Source organism: Chrysemys picta, chromosome 7, assembly GCF_011386835.1.
Source record: "Chrysemys picta bellii isolate R12L10 chromosome 7, ASM1138683v2, whole genome shotgun sequence".
Classification (NCBI taxonomy): domain Eukaryota; kingdom Metazoa; phylum Chordata; order Testudines; family Emydidae; genus Chrysemys; species Chrysemys picta.
Genome location: NC_088797.1, coordinates 71,707,960 through 71,725,980, shown reverse-complemented (window position 1 = coordinate 71,725,980; position 18,021 = coordinate 71,707,960). Strand labels below are relative to the sequence as shown.

The 18,021-nt window shown below is 38.7% G+C and overlaps 1 protein-coding gene across 3 annotated transcripts; it reads left to right on the top strand.

The window, feature by feature from the left end:
• Window positions 1-394: 394 nt before the first annotated feature.
• Window positions 395-16,941, top strand: DYDC1 (DPY30 domain containing 1). 3 transcript variants are annotated; one of them, XM_005293963.5, is made up of 7 exons: window positions 395-595; window positions 2,059-2,188; window positions 4,586-4,741; window positions 4,855-4,977; window positions 12,249-12,347; window positions 13,396-13,497; window positions 15,062-16,941. In XM_005293963.5, exons 3-7 carry the CDS (start codon window positions 4,595-4,597, stop codon window positions 15,125-15,127), a joined length of 537 nt encoding a protein of 178 aa, XP_005294020.1. In that variant the 5' UTR covers window positions 395-595; window positions 2,059-2,188; window positions 4,586-4,594; the 3' UTR covers window positions 15,128-16,941. The 3 variants fall into 3 exon arrangements, with proteins under 3 accessions (XP_005294020.1, XP_023962708.1, XP_005294022.1); XM_024106940.3 differs by lacking the exon at window positions 12,249-12,347; XM_005293965.5 differs by lacking the exon at window positions 13,396-13,497.
• The last annotated feature ends 1,080 nt before the right edge of the window (window positions 16,942-18,021 follow it).

Genomic DNA, 18,021 nt, shown 5'->3' with positions numbered 1-18,021 from the left:
CAGTCAGTCACTCACCGCTGGGTGTAGGGGACGGGACAGTCCTTTGTACACATGGTGACAGGCTCTCGAGCCGTGCTGCACGCTGGGGCCCCACTATCTCTCCCACCCCAGCCAGGCTGCCTGCCCGGGGCTGACCCCACCAGGTGCCCGCTGCGATGCCGCCGCCCACGGGTGGGCGGAGCGCGGTCGGTTCCCCCAGAACCAGGCGCGCCCGGTCCGGCCCACACGCCGGGATCCCACCGTGTCCGGCTCTCCAAGGCGAGTTGCCCTCAGGCCGGGCCGATGTTCTGCCAATGCCCGGCCCCGAGGGGGTTAACCCCGCCACCTTACTCACGTGACAGCGCCTGGCACCAGCCCCACCACCAATCCTACCGCCCGGGTCACGCGGGCGGCTGCCTAGCGACGGGACGCTCTCGAGCAGGCCCCTCCCACTCCGCGCGCTGCGGGGGTGCCCTCTGCGCTGCGCGCCCCTCAAAGCAACGGCCAGCGCCCCTTTCCTAGGCTGGACGCTCGTTCGCCCGCCGAGTCCTGCTTACTCATCACACGCGCACGGTTCGCTGGCACGCGCTGCACTGCTGCTTGGCGAACGCACCCGGTAGGGCGCCCAGGCCGCAGCAGGGGTCGCGCCCCCCAGAGAAGTGGGGTGGGGGCATGAGCTCGGGCCTTGTCGTCCCCAGTGGGGCTCCGCTCCAGTGAATCTGGGATGTGCGCGGAGCCGCAGCGTGGGAAGGGGCGCGGGGGAACCTTTCAAAGCGGTTTCCCCTCGTGAAGGGGGCGCGGGGTGCCGTGTGCGCGGGGTGCGGCATGGGGCGCCATGTCCGGGGTCCTGTGCGGGTGGCTCTGCCCTGCCGATGGGTCTCCCGTGAGTCTGCGGGACCTTCTCAGCACACTCCTTTCCCCCAAACCGCCTCCAGGCCGTTTATAGCAACAATGCACCAGCCGCAGCCCCTGGTCATCTGTCTCCCAGCAGCCTCCCCCCAGCCAGCAGGACCATCGTGTTGGTTCATAACAAATCATATAAACCAGTGGTTTTCAACCTTATTTCATTTGTGGACCCCTAAAACATTTCAGATAGAGGTGTGGACCCCTTTGGAAATTTTAGGCATAGTTTGGACACCTCTCCGCCACCGGGTCCACAGATTGAAAACACTGCTTTAGCCCAAGCTAGATAGTGCTACAGCTGTTGAAAATCAAAACACAAATACACACAACTATAATTTTGCTTGCATTTTCACCTTCCTGGAAAGAGTTGTTTTTCATCTCCATTCACCAGCATTAAAAACTGACAGATGATCATTTTTGCCCTCATTCTTTGCTTATACAAAGAGAACAATCCTAAATTATGTTTTAGTGCACCACAGATTGCACTGTGAACACTTCTGGCCTAAATAAAACGTTGACTAGGTCTTTTACATTGTTATGGTGCTTAAGTATTTGTAAGGGAGCTATTATCCTTGTATCTAAATTAGAAATATTCTTTACACTTGATATATTTTCTGCTTTCCAGTTTGAACCTCTACTTTAACTGTATGTAAAGGGCCAGTGCTTACTAAAAGGTTTAGAAAAAGCTGATATTTTGCAGATGATAGCAAAAAGCTAAATGTATTTTGAGTTCTAAGTTTAACTTAAGTTTAAGTTCTAAAAATGAAAGTGTGTCAAACTATTTTTTTTCTGTGATCTTTTATTACTTCCAAAGCGTTGGGAATCATATACTAAACAGACAGTGATTTCAGTACTGTATTTACAATAAGCAATATTCGGTCAGTGTTCACACACAAATCCCAAAACAAGGATGTTAGTATTATCGTTGTTATAGTCGTATCATTATTATATTGTATAACAGTATTGTAATAGTAGTAATATATTGGGTCCTGATCGTACAAACACTTATACACATGCTTAAAACTTAGCTGACGTCAGGCTGTAGGAAAACAAAAACTGCATTCTGAGTCAATATATTTTTAATCTCATGAGTAGCAGAGATGAGACATATGCCCATAAATGAAGCCCTTTATGCTATTGATACTTGTCTCATACCTAACTGTTCTTTTCTTGTAGAAATGGTTTAAACAAGAAAATCAAACATCCCAAAAACAAAGTGTACAAACCATGCCAAGAATGTAAATATATTTGAAGAGTGGGTTGCAGAATCCTTTGAGGTGAGAGGAAACTATAGAACCTTCAGGAGGTAAGTGTGTTCAGATGTGCATTCTATGGAGGTGCATTGTGACAAAACACTGATATATGCCAGTGTGCCAGAAAGTAAGCTTTGAACTTAACAGGAAGCATACCTAAGGGGTGTCTGTGCAAGAGATCAGAAGGAAGGAATAGTCTGTGATGTTTCTGATCTCCTGCATTTGTGTGACTTGCCTTTAGATAAGATCTGTTTTCTTCTTCTTAAATAGATCATACACAGAAATTATTTAAATTCTAAGTAGCTTCTAGGTTCCTTTGGAATCCACATTGAATTCAGTGAAGTGTGTATTTAGGGACAGAAAATAGCTATTTGGGACTATTAGAGAAGAGCTAATAGAATTTAGCACTATAAGGAAAACTGTAGTGATCATGTACTATTGTAACTGGAGATAAGTGAATATTTCCTAAACTATGTTAAGCAACTACTGCTTCATGGAAATTACATTTTGAAACAAATGGAGCAGAATTGTACTCTATGTTTTGGATACATACAGGCAGGTGTAAGAGAGGTATTTACCTAACAAGAATGGTCCCTACGCTGTACATATTTTAAAAAATTCTCTCTGAACTGATGAGTTATGTATATCTCATTGTGCATCTCCATCTGAAGTTCTATAAAACTAATTGACAATGAGCCATGTTTAAGAGAGTTTGTTGTTTCCTTAAATGTAATCTAGTTAGAAAGATGGTTAAAAACTTTTAAAACAACTGAAATGATATGTCCTTCAAGAAGTTATAACATTGTAAAGAAATTGGTACAACATAGATTCTAGTATCCTTTTAATATTTTACTCAACAAGTAGTCCCAATTACCTCAATAGGACTTTTTTTGTGGAGAAAGGTTATACTCAACATAAGTAAGATTTTAGAATCTGGCCTTACATAAACAGAATATAGTAAGAATAAATTTTAAAGCTTGTTTTTATTATTTCATTATCTGTATAACTATGGACGATGGTGGTGCTTCGCTTGACTGGAGAACAAACATATCCTGGGAAGTATATTAAGACAAATATTATTTTACAATCTGAATGAACAGAGAATCAGAGATTTTGACTTCAATGGGAGCAAGAGCAAGCCTCATCTGATCTGCTTTTAATATGCTTCAAATATAGTCAGAAGACAGAGGGTCTAAGGTTCAGAGGAAATTAAAAGCCAAGTTCATGAATAATCACTGTAAATCATAGTTGAGAAAAATGCTCTGTGAATGATGTTTTTTTCTCAAAATATCTGGCAGATTGGAACTCTTTTTGGCAAAGGGGAGCATGTCTAAAGTTGGGGAGAAGTACTTTCTTAGGCAGTGTAAGTTCATACCAACTTCCAGGGTCTGCCTATGCTTGCTGGTAAATTAAAGATGTTATTTGTTTTTAGGAAGGATGGTCTTGTAGTTAGGCACAGGACTGGGATGTCTCTTGCTTTATTCAAATCATACCATACTGGCATATAATATAGATTATTTATTTCAGAAAGTGCATGTCCACTTCATTTTCTGATTAAAATACATCAGATGTGTGCATGCTCTTTGTCAGTAACGCAGCATTAATGAAGATTTTTATGGCTATAACCTACACATTTGTTTTGATTGTATTCATGACTTTTATTCACCTAGCCACAGAAGAACAAGCTTTTATTCACAAGAATTCTTTCTGGAAGCAAAATCTCTCAAATCCTAGCATGAATACATCTGTTTATTAGAGCATTTGTATTGGGACTACTCTCGTAGTCATTTTGCAAAGCTGTTTTAATTACTCTCACATTAGTCTGACAATTACAAATATTCACAGATAATTTGTGAACAAAAAAGGGAATTCCAGTTTATAAAGCTTAGGCCATCTGATCAGGGAGCGGACACCATAACATGTGACTTAGATGTCTAGGTCATAAAGTATGCATAGCAAATATTAATTGCAATCAGCTCAAAAACTCTGTGATAAAATGTTCATGCACAAAGTATTGAACACTTGTAAAAAATGAGCAAACTAGTATTTATTATAAGTAATACTACAGTACCTATAGACCCCAACTCAGATTGGGACCCCTGCTGCTAGGCATTGTTCACACAGTGAGAGAAAGTTTGTGCCTTGAAGAGCTTGCAGTCTAAATACGCAAGATGGACAAAGGGGTGAGAAGGGAATCGACACAAATGACCTTTTCCAAAGTTATCTAGCAGGTCATGGCAAGGTCTAGTGCCTTGTCAACTAGATAACACTGTCTTTAATACAATGCACAACCTCTTCACAGAGCATTCACCAAAAAAAAAACGGCTGAATTCATTGGCTAAACTATTTGCAACAAACTATTTGATATGGTCTAGTCAGTAATTCTTAAAATATATTTTAGTTTAAATCGGGAATCACTGTTTAGTGTCTGCTTCCTTTACATTTTTCAGGAGGTGTGAATGGAGTCTGAATACCTCAAGAGATGCCTAGGAATATGCTTGGCAAAGGGACTTGCAGAAGTGGTAGAGCATCGGCCCATAGACCCAATAGAGTATCTGGCATACTGGATTTACAAATACAGGAGAAATTTAGATGAAGAACAACAGGTGGATCTCTCTGCATTTAAAAGGATTACTGTTACTCTTTCACAAACTGTAATGACAATATAGCCAATATTAGTTAATCTTTTTTCTGATTTGTCAATATCTTGCAATGACAGAGGAAGCAGGAGAGGGCTGAACTTGAGCAAGAGCGTGAGGAGGCCCTGAAAGAACTGGAAATGTTAGAAAAAATGAAGGAAGAAGAACTCATGTTCCAGCAGAAACTTGCAGAGGAGCAGCAGGTCTGGCAAAATATAGTCAATAATAAAAGTAATTAAAATTTCTAGCAGATAATACTGTGGCATTGACATCTCATAATTAAGGCTGTTTTAATCACGGGTATTTTTGTAAAAGTCATGGACAGGTCACAGGGAGTAAACAAAAATTCATGTCCCGTGACCTGTCTATGACTTGTACTATATACCCCTGACTAAATCTTGGGTGCTCTGGGGGGATGAGAGGTGACCCAGTAGTGCTGTGGGTGCTTGGGGGTGGGGGAGGAGGAGAGTGTGGCCCGGGACCCTCGCTGGTGCTGGGTGTGGGGGAGGTTTGGCGGGGCTGGCAGGTTCCCTACCTGGTTCCGTGTGGCTCCCTAGGCAGAGGCGTGGCCAGGGAGCTCTGCGCTCTGCCTGCACCCCAAGTGCTGGCTCCGCAGCGCCCATTGGCTGGGAGCTGCGGGGGCAGTGCCTGCGGGCGAAGGCAAGGCATAGAGCTGCCTGGGCATGCCTCCGCTTAGGAGCCAAGGGAGAGACATGTCACCGCTTCCAGGGAGCCCCCTGAGGTAAGAGCTGGCCAGAGCCCTCACCCCCTCCCACATGCCAGCCCCTAGCCCTGAGCCCCCTCCCACACCCAAACTCCTGCTGCTGCTGGGGAGGGAGATAGTGGCCAGAGACTGCCCCAGCAGCAGCTGGTGTGGCTGGCCCAGGGGCTGCCTGAGCTGCTCAGGCGGTCCCCGGGCTAGTTGCACCGGCCCCTGCAAAAGTCACAGAGGTCCCTGAAAGTTACGCAGTCCATGACTTCCGTGACCTCCATGACAGACTCGCAGCCTTACTCATAACACTGGAACCAGCCTAGGTATGTATCTTATGGTTGACATATTGCATATGTCTGTATAATGGTGTTACAATAACGCAGCATAAAAGCACTATAATGTGACTTGTATAAAGTGTCTATGTGCCAAATAATAAGTGACATGACCATCCAGAACATGGAAGTGGCTAAGCAAGGAAACTGACTTTGCAGTATGATCTCCTTAAATAATGCAGAATCCTAAGGCAAAGAATACCCAATTTAAGGCTTCTCTGAGCATCAGTAACTTACAATTGGCATGTCAGGGGCTGGCGTTCACTATGTATAGTTGCCTGTCAATTAGGCTGTCAATTGCAGTTAACTCATGTGATTATCTAAAAAATATTAATGGCTATTAAAAAAATTAATTGCGATTAATCGCAGTTTTAATTGTACTGTTAAACCATAACAGAATACCAATTTATTAAATATTTTTTGGGTATTTTTCTACATTTTCAAAGATATTGATTTCAATTACAACAAAGAATACAAAGTGTACAGTGCTCATTTTATATTATTTTTGATCACAAATATTTGCACTGTAAAAATGATAAACAAAAAATAGTATTTTTCAATTCACCTCATACAAGTACTGTAGTGCAATATCTTTATCATGAAACTGCAACTTACAAATGTAGATTTTTTTTTAATTACATAACTGAAGTATGTCCTCTAGAATGGTGGCCGAAGCAATAAGGGGCATACAAATGTTTAGCATATGTGGCATGTAAATAACTTGCAACTCTGGCTACAAAAGTGTCATGGGAACACTTGTTCTCACTTTCAGGTGACATAGTAAATAAGAAGCAGGCACCATTATCTCCTGCAAATGCAAACAAACTTGTTTGTCTGAGCGGTTGGCTGAACAAGAAGTAGGTCTAAGTGGACTTGTAGGCTCTAATGTTTTACATAGCTTTGTTTTTGCGTGCAGTTATTTTTTGTATGTAATCTATATTTGTAAGTTGAATTTTCATGATAAAGAGATTGCACTACAGTATTTGTATAAGGTGAATTGAAAAATACTATTTCTTTTGTTTTTTACAGTGCAAATATTTGTAATAAAAATAAATATAAAGTGAGCACTGTACACTTTGTATTCTGTGTTTTAATTGAAATCAATATATTTGAAAATGTAGAAAACATCCAAAATATTTTAATAAATGGTATTCTATTATTGTTTAAAATCACGATTAATTGCAAATTATTTTTTTAATCGTTTGACAGCCCTACTGTCCATGCACATAATAGGTGTATTCAGTAGATGTGGACTGCTCCCTATATTGTGGCAGACAATCAACAGATCTGTAATTTACATAAACACACAACTTTACAAGTGGTTGCCATTGTATGATCATGGAGCACATCCACTGTGGTTCCCTGATCTGTGATGTAGCCTCCTATCCTATGTAGAGTGTAGAGCTGAGAATTTTTTTTTTTTTTTTTTGCAAATATTTGTTTGAATTGGACGTTGAATTTTGATTTGGTCATGTATGCATTTTTGTCATGTTTGCTTTCAACAAACATTATGTGAGCATTTCTGTTATGAGTGTTCATGCAAAGTGAATGTTTCAATATTTGTAAAATATATGTGTAGGATGTATATTTGAATATATATTTAATAATTCATACTGTGTTAGTTATATACAAGGGCAGCCTCAAGCAGACCTAGGGAACCACTTGCATGTCTGCAATTTAATGTGTAACCTTCTTCGTGTTACTTTGCCCAACTGCTCTGCTCTAACATCTGCATGTGGGAAGAGAAGGTAATAGTGAATGTATCCAGAAATTGTGTGTTTGTGGAAAGAGTCAGGATTAGTGGATGGAGGTTTCCTGTTAAATAAAAGAAGGCAAAATCTGTGTTGTGGGATAGCATGGGCTAAGGAGATGTCCTGATTCTTCATACGTCTCAATTTATCATCACAGTAGAGTTATTTCAGCATAAAAAATTATATAGAACTGAAACATGAGAAATAAAGACTCACATTTCTAGCTGGCCTTGGTAGAGCGGACCTCTGCCTCCCATGACCTGAAGCCACCTGTTTGAATGAGCAGTGTCTGAAATAGCCCCGTTTGTATATCGCATGGTATTGTTGCTATTCCCAGATTGGGATTGCTTACATAATTAACCATAACAGTGTAATCTAAGCATATGACAATCAAATATAGAATTTTAAACTCATGCTGCTCTCATTAGTTTAGTTGTGTAAGTTATAGCATGAATTGCATATTTAATTTACAATTTAACAATTTGAAAACCGAAATATTTGCTGAAGAATTTCATGAATAATTTCAAATAATTAATACATATGAGTATATGATGTTATATCTGCAAGTGGCTCACAAAGAAAGAAAAGGCTAAATTAATCAAATAAGTTATTTGTTATGAATTTTCCCCTCAGCTTTGTCACAGTAAAGTCACATTTTTCAAGGGACTGGTTGTGTGTGGGTCACAGTTTTGAGCGACTAGCTCTGGGCACATGCATGTGCTCTATATGACTGCATATGACCAAAGAGCATCTGAATGCCACTTTTGGACTTAGTGGTCATGTTTGTTAATATATTTTCACAAAATATTACAGCGAATAAAACAAGATTTTTGCTGTCAGTATTTGATTCTCCAGCATAAGTGTTAATGAATAAAACATTATTTATACTTAAATTATGCAATTTCTGACATATGATGGCAGCAAAGACCTGAGGCCCAGATTTTTAAAGGTATGTAGACGTTCATGCGTTCAGCGTTGCAACAGCTAACTGATTTAGGAGCCTAAATCTCATTTTCAAGCCAGATTAGGCATTTAGTAACCCAAACCCCATAGACTGTCAATGAGATTTTGGCTCCTATGTGTTTAAATCCCTTTTGAAATGAGATTTAGCCACCTAAATCAGTTAGACATTGCAACGCTGAATGCAGTAGCACCTAAAATACCTTTAAAAATCTGGGGCTTAAATTCTTGTGAGTTCTAGTTGTCTTCAAATGGACATTGGATTTGATCTTTAATGAGTGTGTGTGAGGGATGTATGGAAGGGTAAGGTCTTCAATTGTCTATTCTGTTTTCCCTTTGACAATCAAAAGACCTTGCTCTCCATTCTGGTCCACAACTGATAAGATTGTTGAGTCACCTGATATTTCAACAAATCTAAACTTCTTCTTATTTCAGTTATTGTATGTTTATGTTTTCAAGCATAAAATACATTGTAAATGGTGACGAAAAAGCATGCAGTGTTGTAGCCATGTCAGTTCCAGGATATTGGAGAGATGAGGTGGGTGAGATAATGTCTTTCATTGAACCGACTTATATTGGTAAGAGAGACAAGCTTTTGAGCTTACATAGAGCTCCTCTTCAGGTCTGGGAAACTTACCCAGAATGTCACAGCTAAATACAAGATGGATAAGCCCCTTCATTTTCAGTTTAAACCGTTTTTACTGAAAAAAATCTCGTTTTTTTTTCAAAACTTAGTATTTGTTTTTTTTTCTGTATAATTCAAACATATAAAAAATAGCGTGTTTTATTAGGAAAATACAGTACATTGCATGAGATATATGTATTACAATAATATATTAGTTTTTGTGTATATGCAAAGCTGTCTGTTGAAGTAAGGCTATATATTAGTCTAGAAGATGCACACAATAAACAAACAGGCATGCACGCAAGCGCTGAAGTGCATGCGCATCTGAACATCCTAATGAATCTCACACCCACCATATACACATTTCAAGCTGTTAGCAGATAACGGTTTAAAGATTTGACACACTAAAATGGGAAGAAAACGAAAATCAGAATATGTTTCAGAACATAAGGAAGTATTCAAAAGTTTAAAAAAAACAAAAACGGGAGAAAAGAATGAAGTTGGGTGTATGTGCTGCAAATGGTGTGGCATCGTACTTGACACTCAGGCCAACCGTATTAAAGAACATTTCGAGAGCAAATGACACTTAAGACATTGGAATCAGCATTTGTCCGGGCACGGCAGAAAGAGCGAGATCAAAACGATGTAATAAGTGAATTTGTACATGCCCTCTGCTTTTCAGGGCAGCCGCTAAGCCTTGTTGATGGTCCTTTGGAGGACTTTATATGAAATTTCTGTCCAGCAGAAAAATCTTTGCCAAATTCAATCAATATGACCAAGAAATATCTGGAGGAGAATGATGATGCTCTGACCAACAAAATTAAAGAGAGGTTGACTGGAAATATAGTTAGTTCTTTGATTTTTGACGAATCGTCAGATGTTCTCGACTGCCCAATCCCAGTGATTTTGTTTTCATTTTTCATTTTGTTTTGGAGAAGCCTGCACTAATTTTGGCAGATCTGGAGTTTGTAAAGTCAGCAGTCAAACAGTTGCGGCAGGTGTCAGTAAAACTTTAAATGAATATGCACTTATGTGGAAGGATTTGAGCTACAGTGAATTCTGACTCGGCTTCTTACTGCGTGAAGTTCAAACACAAGATGTAAAGCTGAATGAAAAACCTAAATTGCTTTGTTTGTCTTGCCCAGCTCACCTGCTGCACATTGCTGTCTCTCATGCAACAGGGGTTCCCAAAATGGCTGATTTAAAAAATTCCGTAATAGATGCTGGTGCAGTTTTCAAGCATTCAAATTAAAAAAAAAATCTTCTATGATGTTTGCGAAGAGATCGCACTTGAATACAGCATTTCAGCATTCCAGTTGTACCGACAAGATGGTTTAGTCTGTATTTGGCTGCACAGTGTGTTCAGAATGCAATAGGTGTATTAATGCAACTTTTAGATCACAAAGAGTTCAACAGTGGAAAAGCCAAAAAGCTGAAATCTCAAGCAGCTATGTAAGAAATTAGGCAAAGCCTTTGTACAAAACTCAAATTCCTGATTGAAACACTTCAGCCACTACGTGAAGCACAGAAGAAATTGAAATCCAGTTCTTTAACAGTTGTCACATTTTCTAATACAAAGGTGTCTGGCATTCTGGTTAACAATATCTCTGCAGAACTTTCTCACAAAAGCACATCTGGGGAGATTCCAGAAAAAAAAATAATTTTTTTTCATGTCTGTGTTGCCAGTCACTGTGCAGGAGGACCACCTTGCAAAAACTTTCAAAAGTTTTTACGAAGAGCTGTCAAAGAAGTGGGAAGTTACTGACGCTCGCAATATGTCCCCTACAGCTTTTCAGAGAGAATCATCATTCTGGAAAGTCATTGTGCTGTTTGACCCTCATCGTAAAAGTGTGGCCTCAGCTGATAAATGTAAAGAGTATGTTTGTATAATCTCCCCTTTTGTGGCTTCTAATGAAGAAAATACAAAACTGGAAAGTGCCTATATGGCAATGCCTTCCACAGACAACCACTCCATCTCTCCTCTTGAATTCTGGGAAATCCACCACACTGACTGTCCAACTTTGAGCCGTGCTGTCTCTCGCATCCTCAGTGTCCCACCTGGCTCAGCTGATGTGGAAAGAGAATTTTTGAAATTCAGCTACATCCAAGACTGTAGGAAAATGGGCCTGGGAAAAGACTTCTTAAAAAGATTGCTGCGAGCCTACACTACTCAGGACTTTTGGAAATTACACTGAAAGACCTCACAATGAGTGTTTATAAATATTTTAAAATATTGGGCCCAATTATTAAATGTAAATATTTATAGCCTAATAGTTCTAAGTCTACAACAGTAAACTGCTTATTCAAATGAAAAGCTTTATTTGGGGATTAGTGATATATTGTTTTCTTGAACTCAGAGGTGGCATTGTGTTTTGAGTTCTGTTTTAGTTCTGCAGCAAACCACATTGAATTCCATTCATGAAAGCATTAATCTATTGAATGCTTTCCCCCCCTGTCCTTAAGTCCACCAAAATAAATCCCAATATTTACCCAGAAAAATTAGTAAAAGTTTTTGCACTGATTTTCAGCTGTTTTTGTTGTTGTAGTAATAAACACCGATACATTCCCGAGAAAAAATAAATAAAATAAAAACTGGAAACGAAGGGCCATAAAGATGGGACAGATTGTTTAGCATAAGTAGTTAACACACACTTCAGGGGACCATTCAAGGTGAAGTGGTCTGTTAACACCCCTCCAGACATGGGGAGAAAACAAACATGGGGGGTTGCTAGTGGGTGATCATTGTAATAAGCCATAAATCTAGTGTCTCTATTCAGTCCATGAATTTAAGCCCCCTTGAAATATGTTAACTACTTATGCTAAACAATCTGTTCCATCTTGTATTTAGTTGTAACACTATGAGTAATTCCCAGACCTGAAGAAGAGCTGTGTAAGCTCGAAAGCTTGTCTCTTTCACCAACAGAAGTTGGTCCAATAAAAGATATTATCTCATCCATCTTGTCTCTTGACAAAAAGTACATATATAAAACCTCTGTTTTGCAAACTTTAACACCAACATAGGTCAGCCTACTGTAGTTTACCTTTTTTTCCCTCAATTTGTCCATGTTATATTGCTTCCATAAAATGACTGCAGGCTCAGCTGGAACGAGAACATGAGGAGGCTCAGCTGGAACTAGAAAGGGCAGAGAAAGAGAAAGCAGAAGAGCTGTCCTTGCAGCAAAAAGCTGAAGAGGTCTGACAAAGTTCCATTAATAATTAGATAATGTCACCAACCAGCCTTTCCAAAATCCATGCTTAGATATCAAACATCCTCTCTGATCAGTGCAGGAATTGTGTATGTATGCTTTTAGCCTATGGACATTTTACCAAACTGTCAACATCTGTGAAAGAACATTTCTGGAATGCATGTCTAGCCCTGCAGCTTCATTTCAAATTTCCTGAGTTAGACACTGGGCTGTACTATCAGTCTCTTCAGCATAATTTTCATAACCAAGTATAAATGGTTTTAGAGTGCAACTTAGTATACATTTGTTTGCCTAGTGGTGCTGCAGTCTTCCTTGGTTATGGTTATGAGAGTGTTTTTGTTTAAATGGGAACACAAGTGAATAACTTCCCCAGTCCTCCTATTTGTAAATGCAAACACACTTAGGGTTTGTCTACTACTACAGTTTTGTTGCTTTAGCTATGGTGTAGCTAACGCAGTAAACCTTCCTACTGTGGATGCACTTATGCTAGTATAAAAGTGTTTATATAGCTTATTCTGGTTTGTGAGGCAAAATAAATTATACTGTCATAAGGGATCTTTCTGCTCGTATATCTTTGTCTACATACGGCTTTTTTAAAAATAAAAAATCACCCCAACTGACATGGCTATATTGGTAAAATTTTTAAGTATAGACCAGCCTCCAGTATATGGGGTTCATCACAATCTAAAGGAGAATATTTTTCTCAGATCATTTTGTCAAAATATTGACAGTTTATCACTTTAAATATCAAACTTTATGAAAGTGAAATAGAGAAAAGATACTACATGAAAACCTAAAGTTGTTCAAATTCCTCTAATAATAACTAATATTAGCCCTAACGGTAATACATAGACCTTTTCACACTTTATTTATTTATGCCAGGGGATTGTTACCATAAATCTCTAGTCTATGGCATCTGTTTATTTTCATTAGTTTAGTGCAAACTAAGGTTCTTTAACATATCTTCAGAGTTCTTAAATACATTTGTGACAAAATTACTAATAACTCACAGTAAGCTTTGTAATTCAATTGTAGGAACCGGGGGATAAATCAAGGACATTAGCTGAGCTTACAGATAAATATGGAGCCCCTAATTTGGCCCGAGTTGAAGAGATAGATGAGAGTGGGCAATCTGACGTAAGTACCAAAAAAAAAAAAAAAGTCTAAGTAATCCCTGTATAGAGATTTTTCTGTCCCCACTAATGCTATACAGTTAAGGCTGTGTCAGCACTTCCATTATGACCTAAAAGAGAGTATTTGGGCCATATTCTCCAGACCTTCTGAAGAGAGCTTGATCCCCAGTACATGTTAAAACAGCCTTTGGAATGTTCTCTCTAGTTGTTGACTGCCAGTGGCCCCCACAGGCCATTCCCACAATCAAGGATGAGTTGATTATAGGAACTCTCTTGCCCTGTCTCATTTTCCCCGAGCTGTGCCCCTGTTTCAGCAGTTGAGAAAAACGGTGATGGAGCTTATCCTTAAATTTCTAACTTTGTACATTCAACGTGTTTTCCAAATGAAAGTTTCAATATTCCCAGGGGAGCAGCTACCTCCCTTTGCCCCTGTGATCATATGGCTACAATAAGTGCTAATTTAATCAGCTGGAGGTGAATCTTGAGAGTAATTAGAGGCTCTTTCTTTCCTGGTGTGCTAAAGCACACAGTCCTCACAATACTCCTTGAATCTGTCACTATAGGGAAGTGAGAGAATGTGAATTAGATTTTGACTTGTGCAAGAATTGCAGCGTGTATAACAATATCTCTTGGGTCAGCTACTAGAACTGAAATGTATCCAGTTACATATATCTTGCTGGTCAAAAGAATGTGTTAGATCCCACTTTTCAATTCGACATTTTTTAAATAAGTTTTCAAGTAACAGAATATATATATATTTTTTAAATGATTGTGTAACTCAAGATACTGGTAAAGACTGTTTGTAGTTCTAGTATGCTGTTGCCAGAATTTTTTTTCTTTGAATTTCATTAAATTGTCTTGCCCATCTTATTTTATTGTCAGTAATGTAATTTCAGCTTTGATTTTACATTGCATGAGGAATGTTTGTTAACATGTTTTGGATGTAATAACAGCCTGTTTATTTTACAAATGTTTTACAGGTGGCTCTTATTTTTAATGAATCTAAGAATACATTTGAAGTCAGGTTTTCACAATTAAGCTTATGTAATCATATGCATGCAATTGCAGGCATATTTGGTATGTAGTTATTACTGCATTTGCACATGCAAATTGGGTAATGAAATATACAAATAAGTAATAATTATGTGTGTAGCCATTCACCTATGTAATTACCCAGTGTTAGGGCATATAAAATAGGTTCACAATTGTATAAGTATTAGTCTGGTGATGACACATTCTTTTTGCATTCTGGAAAGATATTGTCAGTGAGTTTACATAAAAACGGTGGGACCAGATCAATATTCTTACAGTATTGTATACACTTTCACCCTTTAGTACCCTTTGTTAGCTTGGGAATCAGAGATATTTGTCTCTATACAGTCTTACTTGTTGATGGTAGAGGGGAATAAAAACTAAAGTGTTATTTCACTGAATAGGAGAATGCATAGTCATGCTGAAGGTTATCTAAACACCGTTTCTGTTTGCTTTGGTTTGTAGCATTTTTTACCAATTTCTGTTAATGCTGGTGAGTAATCCTTCTTTTTCCTTTCTTTTTTTTTTGCTCTTAGGCTGCACTGAATCTCACGGCTGAATCAGAGGAAGAAAACCCAACTGACATGAAAGTTGATTCCTGAAGTTTAGTGACTTACTGTAATTGTGTATTTAATATATGGAATGAATTTATCAGTGATACCTGGGGGTTTGAGAGTTAGATAACAAAATGTTTTAAGGCAGCTAATTTAAGGCAAATATCATAAAAATAAAAATCATTCAAATTCTGGGAAAAACTGATTTGACTTGCTACTGATTACTAATTCATTTAGTGTTCTATGCATCAGGTTGTAAATACTGTACCTAGATTCAATGGAACCAGGAGAGACAATCTCTTCTAAAGCTGATACACTGAATTCCACGTAGTTCACTAAATAAGACCCTTTCAGGCAAGTATCCCAAAACCTAATATCCTGACTGGCCTTCATGAATATTAAATATTAATGCTCTAGAAGTAACCTTAGGGATTCATCCTGATGTCGTTGTCCAAAAATTCTCCTCTTCTCATTTATTAGATTGGTTACTGCTTCCATCCAGAACTAGTTGCATTTCATTAGTGGAAGAAGTGATTCCTGGATGTACACTGTTTATAATAAAGGTCTTGATCTGAGTTCTCTAGGATAAATGGGGTTACTCATGTATTGAAAATTTTACAGATGCTTAAGTGCTTTGCTGTATGTGGGCTACAGTGCTCAGTACCATGTAGGATAGAGTCCAAAATGCTTTCAAATGAAAGGTGCTATCTAGAATATTAAATGAGAGTTGTTATCTGATGAATTCTTGTTAGTAATGGGCAAACTTCAAAAGGTTTTGAAGTTCACTTCAAATAGGCATCAGATAATCATCATATCTGAACTTAGCCTGATTTCCTGATCAAAGAGATTTCCAAAATTCTCTGGTTTTCTCCTGGCCAAAAATTCCACAATTGTGGTATTTTTTTTCTATATTTCATTACTTATATTCCCAGTTGAACCGAGCAAGTGCTGATGTGTCCATTTAAAAAACAAACTATACAACCTTTACAAAATTCAAATTTGTTTTGAGTTTGAGCTGGATATTTGATTGTTCAAGTTTTATCCAAATGGCTTCTTCTGTTCTTAATCAGATTACTTTTAACAAGCAAATGATGGTGCGTTGTTGCTGATTGTCAAGGGTATTAACTTGCCTGCTCTAAATAGACACTGACTTGTCTGGAAATGATACCAGAATTGAGAAACTGGATGCCTCTTGGTTATAAAATAAAAAGGTTTCTTTCCACCTCAGCATCTTGTAGCAGTACAGATTAGTTGGGCAATCAACATTCAGTTAAGATCAACAATATATAATAAAATATTACTCCATTACAAATTCAGTATATGGTTTCTTTAATTGATATTTTTGTGTTTTGGGGATGAAAGAGAGATTTTGGGATAGCTTAGCAGTTTGATAATTAATCTGTGCTAAAGCTCGTTCTAGGATTTCTTCTGCCCTTTATAAGATAGAAAATATGTAGACCCTACAGGCAAAGGTCAGTCATGCAATAAATACTTTCCTGTCCTAGTTTGACTTGCTCTGTTCATATGGCAAAGCTGGCACTGAGCAGAAACCTGTCAAAATGTTGTGCTTTTAACACTATCAATTCATAATGAAATTCTCCAAGAAAATCTTTGCTCCTTGTGCACTCTGCTATTGATTCCTCACTTCAGTGCATTAGTGTCTTTGGTTCCATCCCTTAAAGTCAACAGAAAGATTCCCAGTGACTTTGAATCATGCTTTAATTACATGCTGGAAAGTGGCATGGGGCTGATAGGTTAAATGCATCTTTGCAAAGTGCTAAAAATGCTGCATTGTAGCAACAAGTACAAAAATATGTAAAATAGCCTTGGATTTCTGTTGGCAAATAAATATTGAAAACCCAGAGCTATACTATTGCCCATGCATGTTGATAGTTTTATGCTGTTTATTGGCATCTGCCTGTTTTAGAGAGAACTTTGTTATAAAAACACAACAGTAGAGCAACAATAGTCTGGGATGCATTCCTACAAACTTTGATTCATGCCGCTATCCTTAATTATGTAAATAGTCTCATTAAAGTGAATGGGACTATTTGTGTGAATAAGTGTTTAGAGGTTTGGGTTCCAGTGTTGCAGTGCATACATTTATTCTGAATTGATGCATATTTGTCTAATTTTAATGGCAGCTGTGTCTCCATAGCCTATCCCTTAGTCAGCTTTGAAAATCTCAGCCTTGATATGTAATTAGGAAATACAACTAAAACACAAGACTGTGGCCCTTAACATGCTAGTTAATAATTTCAGCCATTAATTCCCTATCACACCAATAGAAACACAGTACCTACTTGTTATTTCATTCAGTCCCATTCCAATCACTTGGTTTGAAATAAACTGTTGATCTTGTTACACATATGTCCACCAGGGTGCATATTATATCTTGGCATCAAATGGCAGTATTTGTAATGTCCGTAACAATCTTGTTACAGTTTTTTTGTTTTGTTTTATAATTGTGGGTTTTCTTTGGATTCTTTCTGCTTAGACCAAATTCTGAATGAGCCCTCTTATTAAGTAGCAACTTTCTATAGGCAGTGATTTATTTTCCAGTACTACCTGCTTAGAAGTGATTAAAGTGGATCAAATAGAGGGCCAGATTCTGACACCTTTACACCCTGCAGTTCATGAATACTGCTGCAATAGCCTAGAGGGCTCATAAAGGGTCTCAAATGGCTCCTAGGGGAATTCTGCCCCCACCCCCTTCAGGAATAGAACAGAGCTGACGTTTGTGGCCTTTCGTAGAGACATTCCTATGTGAGGACGGGGTGAGAGAAGGAGTGGCCATAGCTCAACACTACTCTGGGGTGCAGAGTAGTCCACAGGTGGTCTGGGCAGGGCTTTTGCAAATTACAGAAGAGACCACTCCTGTCCCCAGCGAGTCCTGGAATCCAGGGGGGCAAAGGTGGCTTAAAATCACCTTTGCCCTCCCC